This window comes from Phyllopteryx taeniolatus, chromosome 9 (assembly GCF_024500385.1).
Source record: "Phyllopteryx taeniolatus isolate TA_2022b chromosome 9, UOR_Ptae_1.2, whole genome shotgun sequence".
NCBI classification, from domain to species: Eukaryota; Metazoa; Chordata; class Actinopteri; order Syngnathiformes; family Syngnathidae; genus Phyllopteryx; species Phyllopteryx taeniolatus.
This window is the reverse complement of record NC_084510.1, coordinates 13,491,063-13,515,329: the sequence shown is the minus strand read 5'-3', so window position 1 is coordinate 13,515,329 and position 24,267 is coordinate 13,491,063. Positions and strand designations below refer to the sequence as shown.

The following is a 24,267-nucleotide window of genomic DNA, read 5'->3' as shown; positions in this document are numbered from 1 at the left end:
ACAATCATAAACATTTATAAGGGCTCGGTCTTTATGCCCTGTGAATAGTAGATGATTGCAGTACCTCAGCCACACTGAGGGATACATTGGTACTGCCCACACAGGGACAAGGAATTCATACTTAGCTGCCTTTAAATGAGATGTCTTTTTCTTGTATGTGGTTTGTGACAGGGTGGCGGTGGCCCTCTGAATGATGCCTTCTGCCTTTTTACCTGCTGCCAGGTGAGCTGGCCAGTGGCATCAGGGCAGCAGGATGCCAATCAGCTGTGCCCCGCAGGTCTTGTACAGTCAACTTGTGTTAGATGAGGATGCTTTGAGGTGACACTGTGGTCTGAAATCTTAATGAGCAACATATTTGCCTGTTTGGTTGTTAAGGCTTCCAGGGCAGAATATTTTTGGGGGGAAGAGGGAGCAGCCCTCTCCAGCCTATAGATGGCAGCAATACACTCACTCAAAGTCTGAGTCATTCAGTCTGGAGCCAAGAACTTCCTCTGCGGTAGAAAGCGAGGTTAAAAACCCTAGTGGTTCAAAACAGCACATTTGCCTTATCTCTATGTCATGAATTAGTGATTTGCACTAAAGGTTGCAGGACGATGCATCGTAACTGGACCAAGCATTCTCATGCCATGGCTATTTTTGTGGCCATTCCTGCTCTACAATAATCAGTCCACATAAATACCATTTAAAAAAAAAAAAAAAAAAAAAAAAAAAAAAGGTCTGTCAACCTCAAAGCGACAGGTGGTGCTGTCTTAAAAAAAAAAAGTCCATAAAATAGCTGCATGCATATGTCTGTCTGTGTGTGTACGTGTTTGTGTATATATATATATGTGTGTGTACGTGTATGTATGTATATGTTTGTATATATATATATATATATATATATATATATATATATATATATATATACACATAGTTCAATGCGGGGGTTTCACCATTACCCCCAAACATCGAGAACTCAGCTACCTCCTGCTTGCCAAGTCATGAAAGAAATACCATCAGAATCCCTACTGAACGATCTTAAGACATCATCGCTCAGTATCCCTACCGAGAATATCAGCGAGACCAATTGGCTGATATATGCAGCGCCATAGATATGAAGACTAGATACACCACCACTGTAGAAGCCCGACTAACCGACGTGCCTATGTTGCGGTCATGTTGGGGAGGTCAATGTTCCCATCAGAGGCAATGCATAGACATTGAAATGAAGTCGTAACTTTATTTTCTGCTGATTTTCATTAGGGTTTTTGGGGTTGTTTTTTTGGGTCAACGCCAAAGCGTGTGGCTATCATTACATAATTGTAGTGTATATTGGTTGAATAAAATTTTTATTAATTTAGGAGAAAATAATAAGCCGGAAGCAACGCCTGCGTTACTTCCAGTTTAGCGTAATTTTAAGTTTAATCATTAAAATCAAACTATTTTATCTAGTAAAGCTGCACCACATCACTTTTTATATGTAAAAAATTTAGGGAAAGTGACGAGAAACCTTTTTATCAGTCTCGCAATCTTAAGGTTGCTACACTTTATGAAATTTTGACTTCTAGATAACAGAGGCTTACTTACACTCAGAACACACACAAAATACAACCAAGAGTGGAATTTTATGGTATATTTAATGACATCTACAAGGGATCTAGAGGGAAACACACAAAGGGGGTCTAGAAAGAAAATAACACGAATAATGGTAAAAAGAAGGAAAATAGGCGTACGAAAGGGTAATAGAACGTGTGTTGGACTGAAGTGGAAAACGCGAGCGTTTGACACGTCCATTCCGGATGAAAGAGAGAGAATACAAAGTTGTGATTTTGTCTGAAGCTAGTAATTTCCCCGAAATTATTAGGCACTAATATTGTACAGTCTGACAAAAGTTTGCCGTGTCTACTCATGGGTGTAGGTTCAAGCTGGTGGGTGGTGGTCTTTCTCTAGGCGTGTCTCAGAAAGTAAGGAGACAGATTTGGTTGAAGATGAAAAAGATGTAGAAAAATAAAACAAGAAACAAAAGAGGCAGAAGACAAAAAAATGTTTGGTCGTCACGCCTCATAGGGGGAAAATGACCGTGTCTCTTCCTGCCTTTTTTTGTGGCTTGCTGGCAATTTCAGAGCGATCACACTTGGCTGGAAGCGTACCTGGTACCTTAGGAGCAGCTGCTCTGATCGCCTAGCGGTGGCCCACGGATAGTCTGGAAACCAGAGTCTCCATCCCTTAGGCTTGCGGTTACCGAGCCGTGTGCCCGAACACAAGAAAGGGGCGGGGTGGCCCGTGGCTGGGAAGCTAAGAAGCCAGCCAATAACATGAGCGTCAGGGTTAAGTATCCCAGGGGCGTGTCAAAGAGGGAAGGAGAAGACCACACCCATTATCTTGAATCTTGACTACAAATTTGATAAAATGGATTTAAAATCATATATTACTCTAAAATAACCTCTGACTGTTTATACTTTAGTCTTGGCAAACCAACTGCTTATGATTCAAATCACATTTCATGTTGCTTGGGGTCAAATCAAAACAAACAATTCGCAATATCTCTCAATTACGCTTGTAAAGTTGCCACTGACACAGACATCACGGCATAAATTTGGAATATTTCTGCAGAGTTCGCGAAATATCAAAACAGACAATTTATCCTTGGTTAAACATCAGATCAGTTCACGGGTTGCAGCCCTCTCAAACACCAGCGGGTGGCGCCTTGCGTGCACGTTTGGATATTAAGCAAATAGTTTGTTGCTCTATTTGCATCCCATCGTCGATCGGTCCCTTTTGGGCTGTTGTGAGTTCAAACGAAGAAAGGACTCTTTGATGACTGTAAACCAAGATTTCAAGGGGACCTGCTCATTAGTTTAGGGTCCACGAGAAGTCTCCTTGTGGGAGTCTCACAGCAGGGTGGCTTCGAAGGATACAGTTTATCACACCGTGGGGAGTCACTGTCTCACCTCAGTTTGCGGGGAGCATGTCCACTACATAACATGGAAAAAAAAGCCCCAAAAATTATTTTTACGTGAAAAGTTACTCCCAGTTCCCTTGTCATAAATGTACGGTGATGTACACAACCGTGTGAAGCACAATGTACCGGCATCCTTGGTCTTTTGGTTTTCTTGCCGTTCATACACACATGGAATGAGCTGACAACTTTGACCCTCCTAGCTTAGCGTTGCCGTAGGCACACAGCTCAAGAGGGGTTTTTCGTAACTACCTATTCATATCTTTGTGCAGCGATATCAGTTGTCCTCGAGATGCTTGGTTAGAAAATGAACACCTGGAAGGAGCAAGTGAAACCTCCATGGAAAAAAATAAGGGCAACCGCGAGACAAGCCTCCTGACAGCAAAGCAAAAGTGTGAAACTTAAGAAAGAATGGTCCAAGAAATACAGCAAGATATCCACAGCCGAGGCACTTGAGATTGCCAAGCAAAGACTCAGCCTTCGCTTCCCACCTGAAGAGGTAGCCTATGCAAGAGAGGTAGAGGCCAGGAGAATAAACATTCTCCAACCACCCATCTAAGGTCTACTCTCAGTGGCAAGGTAGCAAGACCAAAACAGACCCACCCAAGGGTGAGACAGAGCAAAGCTGGAAGAGTATCTGGGAAAAGGAGGTGTCACACAAGAGCAACGCCTAATAGCTGTCAGACCTAAAAGCAGACCAGCAATAGAACAAGAACCAGTAGTCACAACAGCGGCAAATATCCAAGCAGCAAGCAGCGTGTCTAAGATGAAGAGCTGGACAGCACCAGGGCCTGACATGATTCACGCCTACTGGCTAAAGAAGCTAAGCTAAGCACTGGCTAGTATTAGTGTTTGAATTGAGAATGTGTGCATGAAGTGGAGTCAAACGGTGATACTGATACAATCATTCTTGCAAAGTAATGATCACAGTGGTCACGACTCTGTGTTGTAAAGACACTTCTCTTAATCGTTGACCATCATGAACCTTGCAATTGGTCTTTTTTTTAGCCTGTGAACATTTGCTCAGCATGAAACAACAAATAGTTCTTTGTTTCCCTGCCCTCATCGTACACTACCAGGCACGTTACTAGATTTGTGTGTGTGTGTGTGTTGTGGGGGGGGTGCACGTGCACGTGCCACATAGTCATTTCATGCTTCATTTGTTGCCTCATGCGCATCGTTAATAAATAAGAGCTTTCGTTGCTTGTGCCTCGGTAGGATTAGGGGTGGCGCCCTCCTCATCAGCGTCTCATCTTTGTTGTCAGTCTCACCATTACTTCATTTCACACACGGTCTTTTATATTCCCCTGTCAAGATAGTCATCAAGACAGAACTGCTGCTACTGACCACCTATTATGGATCCATTAGTGTTCATACATTTCCTCGTATATGCAGAGCTGTCAAATGTTACGGAATGCCCGTATTTTGTTACGGCAATTACTGAACACTGACTTGTTACAATATAAAAAATATATTGTTTAAAAAAAAAGTGGGGGGGGGAAATAAGCTGCTTGGGGGCACGCTAATATATATGTGTGCGTGTGTGTGTGTGTGTGTGTATATATATATATATATATATATATATATATATATATATATATATATATATATATAGTGAACCCTCGCTACTTCGCGGTTCGACTATCGCGGATTCACGACTTTGCGGATTTCTTTACACTGCAATTTTGCATGCTGTTTTTTACAGCGTACAAACCCGCATTGTATTCTGCGTCCTGATTGGCTAAGGTACTGTCGACCAATTTGAATCCATCTCCTCCGTGCCATATCTCCTGTACAGCACAGAATGCGTTCGGCTTGCTAAATTAAAATTAGTGTTCGATTGCTAGCAGTGTGACTCTAAAGTCCCTCCTGTTTGCAAGTTTTCTCCCAGACATAACCAACAATGTCGACGAAACGTGCTGCACCGACAAGGGCACCTGCGGTCGCACCCAAAAGGCAAAGGATGGCGCTAACGATCGAAGGTGGCATGTCTGTTTATAAGAATTTTCTCGCCCAGAAGAAAAAAGAGCGGCAACAACTACCTATAACTATGTTCTTCTCCCCAGAAAAGATGGACGGTCAGAGGAAGCGTGAAATGCGCGTGAGTCACGATTAATAATTTCTTATGCTTCCAACCTCATATGTTGTACATTCAAATGTAATTTGTTATTTCTAAAAATTGTCATCATTATTTGTCAGAAAATGTTTACATTTTTATTTCTTAAAAAAATGTTTGGGCCTTAAATGATTTTCCCAAATGGCTGCAATATAACAAAGTGACAAATTTAAGGGTGTCTGAATACTTTCCGTAGCCACTGTATTTGTAAGAAAGCAGTCAATTCTAGAGAAGGATCAGTGTACTGAAGTAAAGAAAGTGTTTTCCCTTTTTGCATGATTGTTTTTATTCTCCATACGTCGGCGAGTCCAAAATCTTGCACACATTCATCTAACATTCGGAAAGACTGTGATTGTTTTTGTTTTTTTTGTTTTTTTTTTGAGCCGTCTATGGTTGGATTAAGTGTAATACTAAAATTGCCACCTGTCATAATTGTTGAATTAGCTGACAAATTGGTCAGATGTGAAAAAAGTGTGTGAATAAAAGCTGGATCGTCAGTATTTGGGGCATTTTCATCAACTAATGTGTATGATTTGTTAAATGTACAGGATGTCCTCGATTTACGAACGAGTTCCGTTCCTACGCTGGTGACGTAACCCGAATTTCCGCATAAGTCGGATTTCACCGTTAAAGTCGAAATTTACGTCGAAATACTTTGTATAAAGAAACTAAAATACATTAAAATAAAAAAAATAAGATGCTGTACTTACCATGACTGCTGAGAGGTGGATGTAGAAGAAGAAGGGGAGGCTGTGAGAGCTATTGCTCATTGCTCATCCTCGATCCATAACGTAAGTAATCTTTCCATCTCGGCAAGGATCGAAGAACGTTGCTTCGTGATGACTGTATCCCTCATAGGGGCGAAACCCTTCACGTGCGCTAAAATACGGGATTTGTCCTGAATAATGGTCGCCACGGTCGACCGACTGAAGCCCAAGTCTTTACCGATGTTTGTCAGTGTTTCTCCTTTCTCTGATCTTTTTATGATGTTAAGCTTCGTTTCCATGGTAATTGCTTTTCTTTTGGGTGGACCAGCATCGCTAGAAGACCCAGCTTTCTTCTTTGGGGCCATAATGTGAAAAAAGGAAGGCCAAAAAGGCAAAGTCACAGACAAGCACTATGCACTAGCTAAGCAGAAACACTATGGTGCTGGGGACAAAATGGCGGACGAGGCACTGGGGCCGAAACGTCGTAGGTCGAGTACGTCGCAACTCGAGGACTTCCTGTAGTGGAATGAAAAATTATGTATCGGCGTTCTGGGTCAATTACTGTGCTATTTAGTGTAGAAGAGTAGTCTATTATTAATTAATATTGAGACTACTTTTTGTCTACTGTTATAGATAGCTGAAAAAGTCTAACTGAAATTGAAATTGGAAAGGTAATGTCCTTCTGATTTAGACCAATGGGTTTATTGTATGAAAAAGAGATCTGTTTTTAATTTAGTGATATAATCCATAATCTTAATTATTTTTGCCAGTGGTAGTCGATGCACCTGACAACTAATTGGGGATATGGTGTCTATTAATTGAAGAGAGGGAAAGCTAAGGCGGTAATAAACCTTATTTTCACACACTTGACTCTACTCATCACAGTTCTATGAATCTTTATTCATCATCCATCAGTAATGTTAGCGACACACTTTGAGCATACGATAGTATCAGATATGTTGGCGTGTTTGAGGGCATTGCTACAAAAATAGATGTATGTGTGTGAGCCATGGGCTGCAAGGAAAACATGTTGTTTGATCTGAGGCACAATTTCACATTGTCATCTAGCAGAGGTCACAGACACTAATGTGTGAACATGATTGGTCCTGGCATGCACATGACGCTATGTGGCAGACTACAACGAGAGCACATTAGACAGCTGCTTTGTTATGGGCTACACATTTCTATTACCAGATGTAGATGAGAATACTTTTAAATTTGTATTGCTTATTGCTATTGTTTTTTTTTTTTCAGTACAGAAAACAAAACTACAGCAAATACAGTACGGGGTGTCATGGGTTACCACAAGGTTTGGTTCTGGGGCCTTCATTGCATTTACCAATGCTACTCAAACAAAGCAGAACAAGTTTTACAGATTTTATCGAACAAAAATAGCACACGTGTGAAAAAATACTAATAACAAAAAGCGACGTGACAAAAGAGCGACGTGAAAATGAAACAGAAATCACCACAACGAACTAAGGTAGGTGGATGGAGAGCCGCAGTGCAGTTCGGCACTGTCCAAAGTGTCTTGGCTAAAACCTACAGTTTAAGATTGTCATTAAACACCTTAAAAAATTGGTGAGAAAAGTAAGAAGTCAACAAGAATACCATACTGCTAGAGAAGTATTTATAGTTATTGATTTGTATACTTTGCTGTATCAGAAAGAAACCAATCTCTGGATATCAGGAGACACACGAGGTGCATGGTGTCACTCGGGTAAGGAGGAGAGCGATCGGTGTCACCAGGCATTGTTTGTCTCGTGGTTTTGAGGGTAAATTGGCCAGCAGCCTGCATGTCTTGACTCATTCTCTTCTCCCCTGGGAGTCTCCTCTCTCACACTGCAGGGAAATAGACCTGTGAGTAAAGCAGCCGTTTTGGGGAATGGTTATTTATTGAAATGGTTCAGAGGTGCCCAGACGGTTTTAGTCCCACACAGATAACACACTCATCAGACACATTCATGGATATTCCTTCTCCATCATGTTAAGAGTTAAGGTGTCAAGGAAACTTTATGCACCAGAAGAATCTATTTGTTTTGTTCTGTAGTTGTATAGTAATATTCTTTTCCTCCGACACCACCACTTCTCTCAGTCACAACGCAACTTTCTGAAGACTCAAAGTGATCCGCTACAGTGACTAATCTAGATACAGGAACTGTGTACACCTGTGTGGATTATTCCACCTGGGATGAAAACATTACAGTGGAGCCTCTCACGTGGAGCACAATCTATTTTGGGACACTAATTGATCACGTTATATATAAAAGTTTTCCCACAGAAATAATGGAACGAGAAATAATCTGATCGTAAAAACTAATTATGCAGATTTTAAATCACATTCTTCTATCCTTTTTTGGTAGGCTTTTCCTCATTAGGGTCACGGGTTAGCTGGAGCCTATCCCTGCTGACTTTGGGCAAGAGGCGGGGTACACCCTGGACTGGTTGCCAGCCATTGCCGGGGACATGTAGACCACCATCCACAATGGATTTGAAATGAAACGAACAATAAGTGCTTTAACAGCAAACTTCCCGGTTTAATTTGAGGGTATATACATCCAAATCAGATGAAAGGTGCAGGAATTACAACAGTTTGTTTGTGCCTCCCACTTTTTAAGGGACCAAAAGTCATGGGACAATTGGCTGCTCAGCTTTTCCAAGGCCAGTTGTGTGTTATTCAGAATCAGAATCGGTTTATTGCCATTGAAAGGTACATTCACAGCTAGGAACTTTTTTCAGTGCAATGGTGCAACATGAAACATAGATGTTACTAATAAAAATAAAAATTCAAATATAAATACAGCCGGCATTCAAATATAAATACAGCCATCCATCCAAATGGATTGATGGAGGGATATAAATACACTAAGGAGAAGAAAAATAAATAATGTGCCATAAGCCCCCAACTCCACTTTACTCTCCCCCGAAGGATACCCACACAGGACAGAAACGTCAACTCAACCGAAGTGCACTTTATCACTTTAGTTTTTTATTTTCACCGTCCCGTTTTGTCTGCACCATATTTATGTGAAAAGAGACATGTACAGTATGTATACACAACCTTTACATTGCCAAAACAAAATTCCTATAATGTGTATTATAACACGCCAATAAGCGAGTCCTGAGCATAAACAGTGCAATAAGCAACAGGTGTGAGAGTGAAGTTATAATGGGTAAAACCGGCTTTTTTTAGTGTTCATGAGTCTGATGGGCGAGGGGATGAAGCCGTTCACGTGGCGCGAGGTTCTGGTTTGGATGGACCGTAGCCTCCTGCCTGAGGGGAGAAGGTCGAACAGGGTGTGTAGGCTCAGCTGTAATCAGACCTGCACGCCCCCTGGTCCTGTAGATGTACAAGTCCTGGATGGATGGGAGCCTACAGGTGATCACCTTCTCAGCAGCACTCAATTTACAAGGAGCAGATAGAAGATCTACAGTTCATTTCAAGTGTGCTTTTCGCGTTTGGAATCTGTTGCTGTCCACTCTCAATATGAGATCCAAAGAGCTGTCAGTATCGATGAAGCATGCAATCATTAGGTTGAAAAATCTAAACGAACCCATCGGAGATATTGCAAAAACATCAGGTTTGGCCAGATCAACTATTTGGAACACTGTTACAAAGAAAAAAACGCACCAGTGAGCTCAACAACACCAAAAGACCTGGAAGAAAAACAATCAGGAGGTAGGTATATTGTATGTGTGTCAAAGACAACAATCAAGACAAGACATCAGAGTCAACACAGAGGGTTCACCACAAGATGTAAACCATGGTTGAGCCTCCCTGAGGAGCAGGAAGGCCCAATTAGAGTTTGCCAAGCAACATCTAAAAAGCCTTTAAAACTCTGGAACAACATCGTATGGACGGATGAGTCAAATATCAAATGGTACCAGAGTGATGGGAAGAGAAGAGTATGGCAAAGGAAAGGAACTGCTCATAATCCAAAACCTGATACCACCTCATCAGTGAAGCAAGATGGTGGTAGTGTCATGGTCTGGACATGTCCATCCATCCATTTTCTGAGCCGGTTCTCCTCACTAGGGTCGCGGGCGTGCTGGAGCCTATCCCAACTATCATCGGGCAGGAGGCGGGGTACACCCTGAACTGGTTGCCAGCCAATCGCAGGGCACATACAAACAAACAACGATTCGCACTCACATTCACACCTATGGGCAATTTAGAGTCTCCAATTCATGCATGTTTTTGGGATGTGGGAGTAAACCGGAGTGCCCGGAGAAAACCCACGCAAGCACGGGGAGAACATGCAAACTCAACACAGGCGGGGCCGGGGATTGAACCCCGGTCCTCAGAACTGTGAGGCTGACGCTCTAACCAGTCGTCCACCGTGCCGCCGGTCTGGACATGTATGGCTGCTAATGAAACTGGTTCCCTTGTATTTATTGATGATTGTGACTGCTGACATAAGCAACAGGATGAAATCTGAAGTGTTTCAGCCAATATTATCTACTCATATTCAGCCAAATGCTTCCGAATTCATTACACAGCGTTTCACAGTGCTGATGGTTAATGACGATAGCATATTGCGAAAACAACCAAAGAGATGTTTTTTTTTTTTTTTTTAAGTCAAATTAGTGGAATGTTATACAATGGCCAAGTCAATCGCCTGACCTGAATCAGATTGAGCATGCATTTCACTTGCTAAAGAAAAAACTGAAGGGAAAATGCCCCAAGAACAAGCAGGAACTGAAGACCGATGCAGTAGAGGCCTAGTAGAGCATCACCAGGCAAGAAATCCAGAGTCTGGTGATGTCAGTGCGTTCCAGACTTCAGGCTGTAATTGACTGCAAAGTTTGATTTATTTCTGTTAATTTGTCCCATTACCTGAAAAGTGGGAGGCATATATACAAAAGATGATGTAATTCCTACACCATTCACCTGACATTGGAGGTAAATACCCTCCAAAAAAAAAGATGAAAGTCTGCAGTTAAAGCACATCTCATTCATTGGATTTCAAATTAATTGTGGTGGAGTTTAGAGCCAAAAAGATGGAAATTGTGTAGATGTCCCAATATTTGTGGACCTGACTCTATGGAAAAGTTAGATGTTAAAGAAGTTAACCACTGTATGACGTAAAAGCCCAAAATGCACCCTACCTTATCTTCAAATGATGATGTGGTCACACCGTACAGACGTTTTGAGACTCATCAGTTCACTTCATATAACTTCTGGTGTATAATTTTCATTTCAGGTTCACCTCTTGTTGAGTCTGCTGCTCCTTGTTTCATTTTGGGAAGCACATTTTCCCCAAAAATTCCATACGATTTCATGGGACTTTGTCTACATAGGTCCCACTGTATTTGCATTTAAAGTGCTTTTACAACAACAGTAAGAATGCGAACAGTAGAAAATTATTAACTGTAGAATTTGTAAGCATGCAGACAACATCAAAGGAAGGATTTACAGTACTTTGTAAACCTTGGGGGGCAGCACAGTGAGTTGGTGGTAGCACCTTCTGTACCTAGAAGGTGGTGTCCTTCTAGGTACAGGAAGGACAGAATCTTATTTTTATTGGATAATGCGGTAGCCTACCCGGGTTGTTGTGAGGTCAAGAAGTATACCTCTCTCCTTTTAATCGAATAGTGAATGTTTGATGAAGAAAACTGTGAAAAGAAAGAAAGATGAGGAGTACCGTACATTTCAGCATGAATGGACAGAGGAATTCGCCTTTGTGGAGAGAGCAGGTGCTCTGGTGTGTCTAATATGCAATGACAAAATGTCGACAAAACTGTCAAATAAAGTGGCCCTTCGAAACGTGCCATGCTAAATTTTCATCGAAATATCCAGCGGGGACAGAAGGAAGAAGGCATGCCAAGCGCTACTGTGCAGCGTGCAAGCTAGTCAGCTGCAACTCCGTGTCTGGACCCAACAAGGTGACTGGAAAATGCCCCCCAACCCCACACACACACACACTTTTTACCCTATGTGCCCCTTTTTAGGAATACTACTACTAGTCCTACAAATAGAGGAACCACAGAGGCGCCAGACTTTTCCCTCGCTTCAGATGAGTCGACAGACATAAGCCATTTATTGCGGTTCAGCGTGATTGCAAGGTATGCTGCCGGTGACACACTGCATGAGGAAAGTCTTGCTGTTTTGCCAATGAAAGGGTCAACAAGAGGGGAGGATTTATTCAAGTCTTTCCTTAAGTTCGCGCAAGAAAAAAAATCTATCGATGCATAAATATATTTTGGTGGGTACTGATGGTGCTCCATGTATGGAGACCAACCTACGATCACAGTTTAATGGATAGAAGCCTCAATGCCTGCATGAAGCTTAACCTCACCACTTATCAACCAGACTACAAAGCCATAAGAGCACCAGAAGTCGCATCAATGGTAAGAAATATTTTACTTATTATTGGTTAGGTTCAGTATCGGAATGTAATTAAAAAGAATAAATTCAGACTTTGTTACAGTATATTTGTAAATTGTTACTTAAAATTGTATGCTTTTAGTTGTATTCAGTGTTTAAAAATATTATATGGGTCTCATGGATTTTAAAATATGTGGCTTTCATGGCCAAAAAGTTTCCCGACCCATGACTGCTCTAAATTCTCCTTGGGTATCAATGCGAGTGTAAATGAGTTTTCCTAGGTGCTCTCCGATTGTCTGGCGACCAGTCCAGTGTGTATCTCCCACCCAAGCCAGGTGGGATAAACTCAAGATCACCCGAGACCCTAATGAGGACAAGAATATAGAAAATGGATGGAGGTAAGCCTTGTTCATTTGCGACCCTGCCTTGGCTGATATACAGTATCCGAAATGCTTTTTAGTGATGCCATTCTTTGAGAGGCTCACTAATGCTCCCCGCCCAGGCCAGCGGTCCAGCTGATCTGATGCTCGGCGACATGACCTTCACGTCTTGCCCCACACCACGCTAAGCCCCCAGGGTGACCTGCCCCTCCCCCTCTTCCCATCTCTGTTTCTCACCTCCCCCTGCATCATCCCCACCACCTCCACGCTATCCGGCTCCTCTTCTGCTTTGTCTCAACAAGTTGTTCAGATGCTGTGATGATTATTTGTGTAACATACTTTGTGATTACAATATGGTGGGTTGTAGGTAGGCCCTGCTTTCCAGTTGTTCAGCTCATGCATGTGCTGTGTTTTTAATCTTAGCAGGGTTATAATCAAGCACCATGCCGCTTTGTCCCAACATGAACTGGCCACTTCACCATCCTGAGGACAATCTCACACTGACAGCTCACATTATAATTCATGAGTCCCCCGCCCCGACCCTGTCCAACACACGCGGGCGCACACACACTCTCTCTCCATATTTAACCTTTGGTGCTTGTCAACACAGCAGAGGAAATGTAATGTCTTCATCTCAAATATACAGTCACTGTGTCAACGGCAGCCCTGCAGCCATCCTGCATCTCTGCACTTTTCATGTTTTCATTAGCTAGTGCTTGCTTAGATATCAATAAGAGAAACTTTTGTCTGTCTATTGTTTGGTCTCCGTAACTTTGGCTTAGAAATCTGTTTTCCTTTACTGAAAAAAACCAAAAAAACAACTCTAGGTCAAAGAAGAACAGTGTATTATCGTTGCATGTAATAAGTCAGATGTTCACTAGAGTTATTTTTTCTGTCACAAAAACACATCTTAATTGGACCAGAGTCGCTGGCAGTTGTACCTTGTATCAGCAGCTGCAGGCACGTGAGACCATAAACTAAACTAGCCTCAGTCCTCAGGCACCCCGCCGCACCACAAATAAAATTTTCATTTTTCACAGAAACAAGCTTGTGTCCACTGGATGTCATTTAAGCCAAACTTGAGGAGAACCCACTGACCGCACTCTCATTCCTGATGCTTTATCTCTATTGTCTGGCATTGGCTGGCGACCACTCCAGGTACCTGCCTCTCTCCCAAGGCTTACCCGCAACCCTATTGAGGACTATTCTTTTTAACATAGTTTTTCTCATTCCCAACTTCGCCAATGTGACCTCTATTCACCCACAAGTAGCCATGGTGTCACAAGCGACTACATCAGAGAGAGCCTTGGCCTAAGGAGCTCACTCTTCATTTCCTATTTGCGTCTTTGAGACAAGGCCCGAATCGTCATATAGTTATCCCCTCTACCGTGTGTTTTTTTTTTTGTATCCATGACAAGTGTTCACACTTGTAGTTTGGTACTCCCTGGATGCACGTCATATGTCAACAATGAGTCTCAGCCCTGGAGCAATTAGCCCCTGCAACTTTACATCATGGGATACAGATTCCGCTATATCACGCTCTGCAGTCCTGTTATATTTCAGACTTTGATTGGAGTTGTTAATCTATCTTTCATACTGTTTGTCCAATATTTTTGTGTTCTGCAATGCTCTTGCTCTCTCTCTCAATATATTACATGTTTAGGTCTGCCACGATTGCAATTTTTTTAGAACGATATATTTTCCCCAAAATGTTCGCGATAAACAATAGTATTGTTCTGTTTTTTTTTTGTTTTTTTATTACTTTTTTTTCCACTGATATAATGATAGAGCAAAAATAAATAATTGCGTACATTTTACAAATTCTGCCTGGGTAATCACACAAATGAGAACAACTGTGTAATGTTCTCTCATTTTCTAAATAAAAAGTAAGGCTGCATTTCACAATAAGAGCAAGTAAATAAAGAGAAAGTTATACGTGTTCAAATAAAGTGCTTAACTTCAGAAAAATAAAATCGTAAGAATTTCCCCTTTTCTGTTTGGCATCTTGGCACAACAGTGAAGTCTCAAACATCCATCCATCCATCCATCCATTTTCCATACAGCTTATCCCCACTAGGGTCGTTGGCATGCTGGTGCCTACCTCAACTGACTCTGGGCGAGAGGCGTTGTACACCTTGAACTGGTTCCCAGCCAATCACAGGGCACACACATAGACAAACAACCATTCACACCTACGGCCTATTTAGTCTTCAATCAACCTAGTATGCATGTTTTTAGGATGTGCGAGGAAACCGCAGTACCTGGAGAAAACTGTGTTGTATTTATGGAACCATAACCCACCCAACTCTGCCACTGGTTGGTTACTAGCTAGCACCAAGACAAGACTCGTACTTTTAGGGGATAATGATTCGCTGAAGCACTTCAGCAACACACACATGCATGGGTAAGCAATGCTGTATGTCTGTGGACACATTGATCATGTTTATGCGTCCCTGCTCATTTGATGTGCCTATCATATGCAGGACGCACATCAAGTGAAATCCCTGTATGTGCATTTCTGGTACATCTTTTCAAAAACAAATAATCTGTTGCGAGTTTGAAATTGAAACTGTTTTGAGATCATAGTTTGTGATATATTTTACAGTTTTAACTACTAATATAGGCAATTCTAATCATTTTTAGGGAGGGGTGTCAAAGATTCATGGGTTTCGCTCAGGGGTGTTCACAGAGATTTTGGAGGACAGGTGCTCGATGCTCACGTTGAAAGGAATTGTTGACTGAGGAGTGCTGGACAACATTTCCTAAAAAAAAAAAAAAATTCCTTCCGGGAAGGGCAGGCACATTTTTTTTTCGGCAAACGCAAAAGGGCTGGTGCTTGAGCACCATTTTGGGTCTATCTGTGCACGCCCCTGGTTTCGCTATTCGCCGCAGGGCTCGGTCCTTATCACCTGCAAATAACGAGAATTTACTGTATTCAATTTTCATTTTTCATAATTGTATTAAAGAGAAAACGTTCAGTCACAACATGATTAGAGCACGTCTGTGACAAAATTAAATACACTGATTTTATATTTTGTTATTTCTCATTAAAGAGACATTCCACACATTCCTTTCTGCCACAGTCACCACGCACACGGATGGGGGTGAGAGTGCTTGCAACACATGCTGATCATTCCTGTTAAATATTTAGGATTTCTCCATACTTTTTACACTGGTCTATGTTGTTTTGTTGAGCCAAGTAGCATTGAACTCAAGTGAATAGAACCTCACCAGGGATCACTGGCAAACGGACCCAGAACACTTCTTCCGGCACTTTCTAGCCGAAGCAAACCTGACGTGTGAACACAGCCTTTAGTCTAACTCTTTGTATTATTAAATACATTTGTCAAAATCTGCCGAGAACTTAACCATAGAGTTACAAATGTGTCTCTAGTCACTGATGGTGTCGTGGTCCACTGGTCCGACTGACGTTCATGGGCAATTAAGAGTCTTTTATTTATCCTAACATGGATGTTTTTGGAATGTGGGAAGAAACTGGACTAGACTCTTTGTCCTTCCAACTCCCTATATATTGTTTTCTCAGTGTTGATTTATGAAATATTTTGCTGTGACACATTCGTCAAGGGATATTACAGTCCAGATGTGCAAGGCCTCGCTCTGAAGAAAACATTCCTTGCGCCAGTGTCTATGTTGCCTCTTTAATTTAAGAAATCTGCTGTCCAATAAGTTTGATTGTTTCACATCTGTCCTGGAATAGAATTGTTTCTCTCCTTCCTTTGCTGCTAGACTGAAGCCAATGTGACAAGATTTTTTTGGCTCAGTGTGTTGGTGGACCAAAATTTAAAAAAAAGATCTTTATAGTGCAGTACGTGGTGTGCCATTTGCTCTGGTCCCTAAGCATTCACACAGACATTACAACCTGATTAGAGCTCGTCTGTGACAAACTGTGACAAAACGTCTTTTACGAAGATAAATGATGTCTGCTGGGTTGAATACATTCATTATTTTCGGGGGTGACGGTCCTTGCTTCCTACACATACTGTAAGTTCATCATTACTATTACATATTTGGGATGTGTCTGTGTTCCCTCTTCAATTTAAGAAAGCTGCCGTCCAATAAGTTTGATTGATTCACAGCTGTCCTGGAATAGAGTTGTTTCTCTCCTTCCTTTGCTGTGAGAATGAACCCAACGTGACAAAATTGTTTGGCTGGGTGTGTCGGTGGAAGAGACAATGAATTGATGGATAACTTTTGTCCAAGCTGACCCTTAAATGACCCGTGTCCTTTATGCCATGTCCTTCACACACCAAGTAAAAATGTGTGTGTCAGTTTGCCTGTGATTCAATTGTACGTGTGCTCACAGGATGTGTGACTGATTTGTTGTTAGAATGAATCTGCTCAACCATTGAGCGCCCAGCAGTCACCCCTCTACCATGCCAGATGGCATTGGCTGAGTATACTTGGGACCTGGCTGACCAGAAACATGAAATACTACCAAACAAGAAGTTGATGAGTGTATGTAAACCAAATGACTGTGTGAACAGTGAATGAGAGATGCAAGGCAATGAAGGATGGGAGTTTTACATTTAGCCTTAAAAGCTTAAATGTTTCTTGGGCTTGGGTAAAGAAACTGACTAATTAGTGGGTTCTGAATGTAGACTGGCCATTGACTGTATGTGTGATTGAGAATGAAGGGTCAGAGTTTTTACATTTGGAGCCTGGATGATGAAAGTGGCATATTGTTGGTACTTGACATTACTGCAAGTATGACTGACAGATGCAAGCCAAAGAGGGGTGGGGGTTATACATTCGGAGCTTGGGTGACGAAACTGACCAATCGATGGTGCTTATCTAATTGGAAACTGACTAATCAGTGGCACTTGGCATGTAGACCAGCCAATGACTACATGTATACCTTCTCAAAACAGGTAAAAATATTATAAAATAAAAACAAGACATTCTGTCCCTTGAAATAAGTGTGTGGGGAGAGATGCCAGGGGAACTAGTACGATTTGACTCTTTGATTCTTAAAATAAGATCTTGTATCTTAAAACAATTATTTTTGTCCCTGGAAAAAAGTTTTAAAAAACGGTCTTAAAATGAGTGTATAATAATTCATTACACTTATATAGCACTTTTCTAGGCTACTACTCAGTCACACCTGGTGGTGGTAAGCTACTTGTGTAGCTACAGCTGCTCTGGGGCACTCTGACAAAAGCATGGCTGCCATTCTGCACCTACAGCCCCTCTGACCACCACCAAACGTCCAACAACATTCCGTAGGCAATGCGGGTTAAGTGTCTTGCCCAGGGACTCAAAGACAACATGTGCTCCCGTGGGGATACAAACCGGTGACTCTTCAGTGTCAGGGCATACGCTTACTCATACGCTCTAATGTGTTTTATGCAGTGTGTGAATGAGAGTAGCAAGTCAAGTTTTATATTTTGGAGCCTGTGTGAAACTGGCCAATCAGAAGTGCTTTGCATGTTGACCGGACACTATGAACAGTGAACAGACTGACTGAACAGATTGCATGAACAGTGAATGAATGAGAGATGCAAGTCAATGAAGACAGTTTCTAAATTCTGCTCGTTAAAGAAGGTGAGACCTAAAGAGAAATCTTAGCCACAGTGTAATGGAAGAACGCATATTGACTGATATAAGGAAAAGCCTAACATCCCAGATGTTCAGGTCGCAAGCTGAATAGAAAATGTCTCTGTCAACCAACATGTTTTGTTTGGTGATAGAAGTAGTCTCGATGCAACGATGCTATTCTTGCTGAAAGGACGAAAATGGACAAAGGACGACAGAGAGCATCATTTTGTGCTTGGAGACAATTGCACTCGTCTCTGCATTTCTGCTCTTATCCTGTCTGCAGCATTCAGGTGGGACGGTGACGCATCGATTCAGGCAGGTAGCAGAGCGCTAACAGGCAGCCTGGGTCCCCAGGAGGGCTGAATGTTGCTGAGTCATCTGCACACACACATGCACGCACGCACGCACCCACGCACACACATGGAGTGCAAGCTTTACTAGAATCAGATCTGCGTAGGTGTCTTAGGCTGTGTGTGTGTGTGTGTGTGTGTGTGTGTGGGGAAGGAAGCTGAGATGTTGAGGATTTTACCTGGAGCTCCCTCTCCATCACCTGTGCAGCTTGCTGAAGTGTGAGAGCAAAATAATTGACAGTTCTTGCTTTAGCCTCACTAACAGTGCCATTCAAAACGTCCACACACTAATGGACAGCTGTGAGGGAAGAACAGACTTTCTGCTATGGTCTTCTCATCAAGAGCCAATCTCTTCCTCCTGAGAAAAGGCTTGTTCTTCATCAACACTCCACTTACAGCAGGTGAAGAGAAGAAGCATTTGTATTGCTTCTGTTGACAGATCTAGGTAGGGATAAGCTCAATTCATTGATCGTTAAGAATTCCATAGATAGTATGTGTCCAAACATCCATCCATCCATTTTCTGAACCGCTTCTCCTCACTAGGGTCGCGGGCGTGTTGGACCCTATCCCAGCTATCATCGGGCAGGAGGCGGGGTACACCCTTAACTGGTTGACAGCCAATCGCATGGCACATACAAACAAACAACCATTCGCACTCACAGTCACACCTACGGGCAATTTAAAGTCTCCAATTAATGCATGTTTTTGGGATGTGGGAGGAAACCGGAGTGCCCGGAAAAAACCCACGCAGGCATGGAGAGAACATGCAAACTCCACACGGAGGCTGAGAGGTTGTGACGAAACGTTTATTGGAAAAAGGGAATGGAGATGGTCCTTGACATGTGCTGGTGGGTATTTGAGGCAGCGAACGTGTGGCAGGCGGTGGCGAGAACAGGTGGCTGGCATGGCGGCGTGGTGGAAGAAGTCAACTCAACGAGGTACACGGAGGGAGCACTGAGGGCAAGGAGAAACACAGAGGTCGGAAAAATAGCGAGGATTGGCGTGGCTTAATTGTATACTTGAGAGTCGTTGTACCACAGGAGCGGGCGAGAAGGGCGCAAAGCACCACCCAAGCTCCAACAAATGAACTGCAGGGCACAGCTCATGACCGTTTCCTAACCTTTATTCAGCCAAGGCCACATATTTTACATTACAAATACTTATATATATACTTATATGATATTAATATTATATATTATATTTCTTAATTATTCTTAATTATACCAATCATTTTGGTGATGGGTGCCTTTTTTTGTTTTTGTTTTTGGCTTGAGCACCTGTCTCCCAAAATGTCTTTGCATGTACCTGTATGACAACATTAATCTGCGCAATGCTGGCATCTAAATAGGAAGTCATAACAACCCGAGAGATTCTTCCATCAGTCTTGCTACAGCTGCAAACATGAAAACATGCCTCAAAGCAGAATCACAGTATGTCAAGCGTCCTGTGTAACTGTAATTGCACTAGTACAGTGATTGCTAAAATAATTATGTATTTACTACAAATTATGTATCTTTGTTCATCTGTCTGTGCCAGCCATATAATTGTTATGCCACAGGCAATGAAATGTTTTTTGTTTTTCTATATGTGTCCTGTGATTGACTGGCACCAGTCCAGGTAACCTGCCTCTTGTCCAAAGTCATCTGAAATACCGTATTTTCACGACCATAAGACGCACTTAAAAATATTAAATTTTCTCCAAAATGGACGCCTTATAATGCGTTCCAAAATCTATAAATGTTGTTGTGTGATGAGCGCTCCGCTTGACTGACTGGGAGCATTTCCTGCCGACACGCTGCTTATATAGAGGAAAAGCGGACGTGGCTGAGGACAGCATGCGGCTGTTAAAGGGGGAAAGGTGCGCGTGAAGGAGGACGCTAAAGGCACGCCCCTAGTAGGTATATAGCACCGGTATGTGCATTGTGCAAAACAACATCGGTTTGGTTAATGACCCCCGAAAATGGCACCTCCAAAGAGACACGTTTACGAAGCACAGTTTAACCTGCAAGCTATCAATTACACGGAGGAACATGGGAATCGAGCAGCCGCGAGAGAATTCAAGATCAACGAATCCATGGTTCGCAAGTGGAGGAAGCAGGAAAACGAGCTTCGCCAAGTCAAGAAGACGAAGCTGAGTTTCCGCGGAAACAAGTCGAGGTGGCCCAAGTTGGAAGACCAACTCGAGCAATGGATTAATGAACTCCAACCGCTGGACATCGGTGTAAACAGGGCGTTCAAAGTGAAGTTGCAAGCGACGTGGGAGCCATGGATGACAGATGGCAAAAAAAGCTTTACTAAGACTAGGAGGCAGCGCCGGGTGAGTTACGCCACAATGTGTGAATGGATTGTGGAATCTTGGGCTAACGTGTCTGCTTGCACTGTTGTTCGAGCTTTCGTAAAAGCCGGCATCATTTCTGAGGAGCCGCACGGCAACGAGACTAACTCCGACAATGACGAGAGGGAACCTGGCGTGTTTGATGGAGAACTTGCCCACCTGTTCATTTCGGATACAGAAAATGAGGACTTTGATGGATTTGTGGATGGGGATTGACCAAAAAATAACGTGAGTACATTGTTAAATACTTCAATAAAGTACAACCGAACTCAGTTTTGCTCCGGCTGCCTTTTTAAAAACGTTGTTTTAGCGTGCATGCATGCTACCGTATGTTTTAAGCTAGCGTATGTTTTACCATGCCTGCGCATGGTGCGCCTTATGTATGTGTTAAATACAGAAATAGACCCCGTAACTGAGACTGCGCCTTTTAATATGGTCGTGAAAATACGGTACTGTGGGCTGCGGTTTACCTGTTATCCTAATTAGGACAAGTAGTATAGAAACTGGATGGATAATCCCTCAAGCGAAAATTCTAATAATTTGGTGCTGCTCAAATTAGAATTATTAGACCTGTGGCATCCAATAAAATGTCAATACCAACTGTATTTTGAGCAGCTGTCCCATTTCCAACAATCATTACCTTTGAGACACTCACTTTACACAGGTCACGGAGGAGCATTAGTCGTTTAACAATCCCACCTGAATATGCACTTAGTTTTGCTCTTGCAAATGTATTTACAGCTTCCACTTTCAAAAAAGTGAACGGTGACGTGACCTTCAATGATGACTGATCAAACTGTGAAGAGTGAAATCTATAGAAGCAAGTGTAAGAAAAAATAAAGCAGCCAGTGAGACTTACAGTGAAATGATGGATGAAGGCATGACTTGACTCAACTCTATTGTTGGCCACTATTTCCATGACTGGCAATACTCCACCATGACGAAGACAAATGACCCGGCAATGAAGTAAAATGAGGATTTTATCACCCATTTCCACCTCACATGGTTGTGGGCCCACAGATTACGTGTGTGTGTGTTTGTGCATTGTGGAGTGAACCAGTGGCTTCCTGACAGGCCAGCTTCCAGTCATTTGCTTGGCCAAGGGTGCAGTTTAGAGAAATCGGTCACTCGGCTGGGAGCTCGGTGAGAAATGCCTCAAGTTTCAAACATACAGTATACAGTATATGTTAACCAGAACCGTGTAAGTGTGTGTGTGTTCGCGCGCACACATGTTTGAAACAACATCCTCTGACATAATTACACAGCCTTTAGGGGAAGAAGCAATCCAGTCCCTGTATGCCTTACCTACTGTGTTTAAAAAATATATATATAATCTGTACTGTGAAATCCAATCTGACTCTGCCGTCATAGGAAGTCATTATTGGATTAAGTTATTCGCAGACTATGGATATCTTCCATAGCACCGCCCATGGCTCACAAGGAATGAAGGAATCAACTAAAAGTTTGTCCTGTGGGGGAATCACTTCCTAAGTGTCCTCACCGTTAGCATCTATCAATGAAGTTGCATTAAATTCAAGATTGTATTTCAAAATTGTTTTTTTGCTAAATCTGTTTGTTGAAGGTAAACCTTGTTCGCTAATGAGATGGTAATAACAGCATTGACAAACACAGGACTCTGTATTCTGGGGGAGGTGGTCTGGTTAATGGTTGCAAATCCCTCTGACCTGAAGGCATTTAGGTGATGCCTGCCAACAACAACTCACTCTTTCTCTCTCTCTCTCTCTCTCTCTCTCACACACACACACACAGACACACACACATTCATAGTAGTGAGATTAACAGTCGCAGGTTGCTCTGAAAGCAAATGGCCGTCAAACAGCCTGCAGAGGCTTTATAATGCGTTTCCATTTCTGCTTAACTCAAGTTTGACAAATGCTTGCTTTCACTTGTACAGGCATTAACAGTCAACAAAAGTAGTACAATACAGTTTTATGCTCCTCGCTGCAGTTTTGAATATCCATCCATCCATCCATCCATCCATCCATTTTCTGAGCCACTTATCCCCACAAGGGTCACGGGAGTGCTGGAGCCCATCCCAGCTATCATCGGGCAGGAGGCGGGGTACACCCTGAACTGGTTGCCAGCCAATCGCAGGGCACATACAAACAAACAACCATCTGCACTAACAATCACACCTACGGGCAATTTAGAGTTGTCAATTAACCTACCATGCATGTTTTTGGGATGTGAGAGGAAACCGGAGTGCCCGGAGAAAACCCACGCAGGCACGGGGCCGGGGATTGAACCCCGGACCTCAGAACTGTGAGGCAGACGCTCTAACCAGTCACCCACCGTACCCAGTTTTGAACAGTAAATCTTGATTTGTATGCACAGGCTATGGAAATAATGTGACCTTTTAATTGCAAGAAACTTTGTTTGACGAGAAGCCCATTGTCTCTGTCAACCAATCAAAAGACTATACAGTGTGTCTCATGCTTGCTATTGACACTTCCACTGGCAAAACTCGGGACTGACAGGTACTATTTAGTTCTAGTACTTGGTCATCCACGGTTCCAAATGATATCATATGGGCCATGTAAATCGCTGCCGGTTGCTCATTGGTCGAGAAGTCCCTGTGTCATTGTAAAATTTGAGGACTTAGGAGAAGAAATGACAAAAAAAACAGATGCTCATATTCTGGATGCTGCTGTATCATACTGCACATGCTCCACCCTGCTGTCTCCGCTTGAATAAAATGTGTCTCCTTACTGACGCCAAGAGCCACATGCCAAGAAGAACACAAGAGTCTCGTTCATGTCTTGTTTCAACTGATGTTTTCAGTGTGGCATGACTTTCGCAGTATCCCACTGTACTATTTTAAAGTGGAAAACCAACAGCTACAAAGGAAGCCGAGTACAGCGGAGCCGGTACTGTGCAGTGGAGAAATAACACCTAACCCTTTAGGCCCAGTTGGCAACAGAAGGATGCTTAAACAGTTATCCAGTAAATTTGACTGTGGAAAAGGACCGAAGCAATTCTGCATTAATGGCAAAGAAAAATAACATCAGTGTCTTTACAATATGTTCCATCACAAACATTCCTATTTAATACAGAGTGGTGATTCTTTTTGAAACAATTGTGTGCAGTAAAACCTTTGTAGTCGAACACCCCTGAGGTACTACAATTTCGAAGTTCATCCCTCTTCTATGTCATTCATGTCCTCATTAGTGTTTCGGGTGAGCTAGAGTTGGCAAGAGTTGGGGTACACTGTGGACTGGTCGGCAGTCAATCACAGCGCACATATAAACAATCATTCATGCCGACATTTACATCCATGCCCAATTTACAATTAAACTAATTTGCATGTTTTTGGAATGTGCGTAGAAGCCAGACTACCCACAGAAAACCCAAGCAAGCACAGGGAGAACACGCAAACTCCAAGCTGGAATTCTGAGCCAGCCAAGATTCGAACCCCAAACGTCAGAACTGAACACTACCGCCAAGAACTGAATTATTTCTGGCAACATTATTGATTATTGTTTCCAAATTCCAACCTGGAACAGCTTGTGATGGACCGTCACAGTATGCATAAATAC

The 24,267-nt window shown here is 42.5% G+C and overlaps 1 protein-coding gene across 4 annotated transcripts in view; it reads left to right on the top strand.

The window, feature by feature from the left end:
* The window catches only part of LOC133483740 (MICOS complex subunit mic25a-like), a 132,563-nt gene that overhangs the window by 89,987 nt on the left and 18,309 nt on the right, over nucleotides 1-24,267 (top strand). The window contains exons 1-3 of one of the 4 annotated variants that reach the window (XM_061785388.1): nucleotides 4,559-4,920; nucleotides 5,005-5,039; nucleotides 11,714-12,487. In XM_061785388.1, the coding sequence (XP_061641372.1) occupies nucleotides 12,357-12,487 (131 nt within the window). In that variant the 5' untranslated portion in view covers nucleotides 4,559-4,920; nucleotides 5,005-5,039; nucleotides 11,714-12,356. Of the gene's footprint in view, nucleotides 1-4,558; nucleotides 5,040-11,713; nucleotides 12,488-12,591; nucleotides 13,490-13,509; nucleotides 13,628-24,267 lie in introns of those variants that run through there. The other 3 variants (XM_061785389.1, XR_009790187.1, XM_061785387.1) reach the window with 3 other exon arrangements.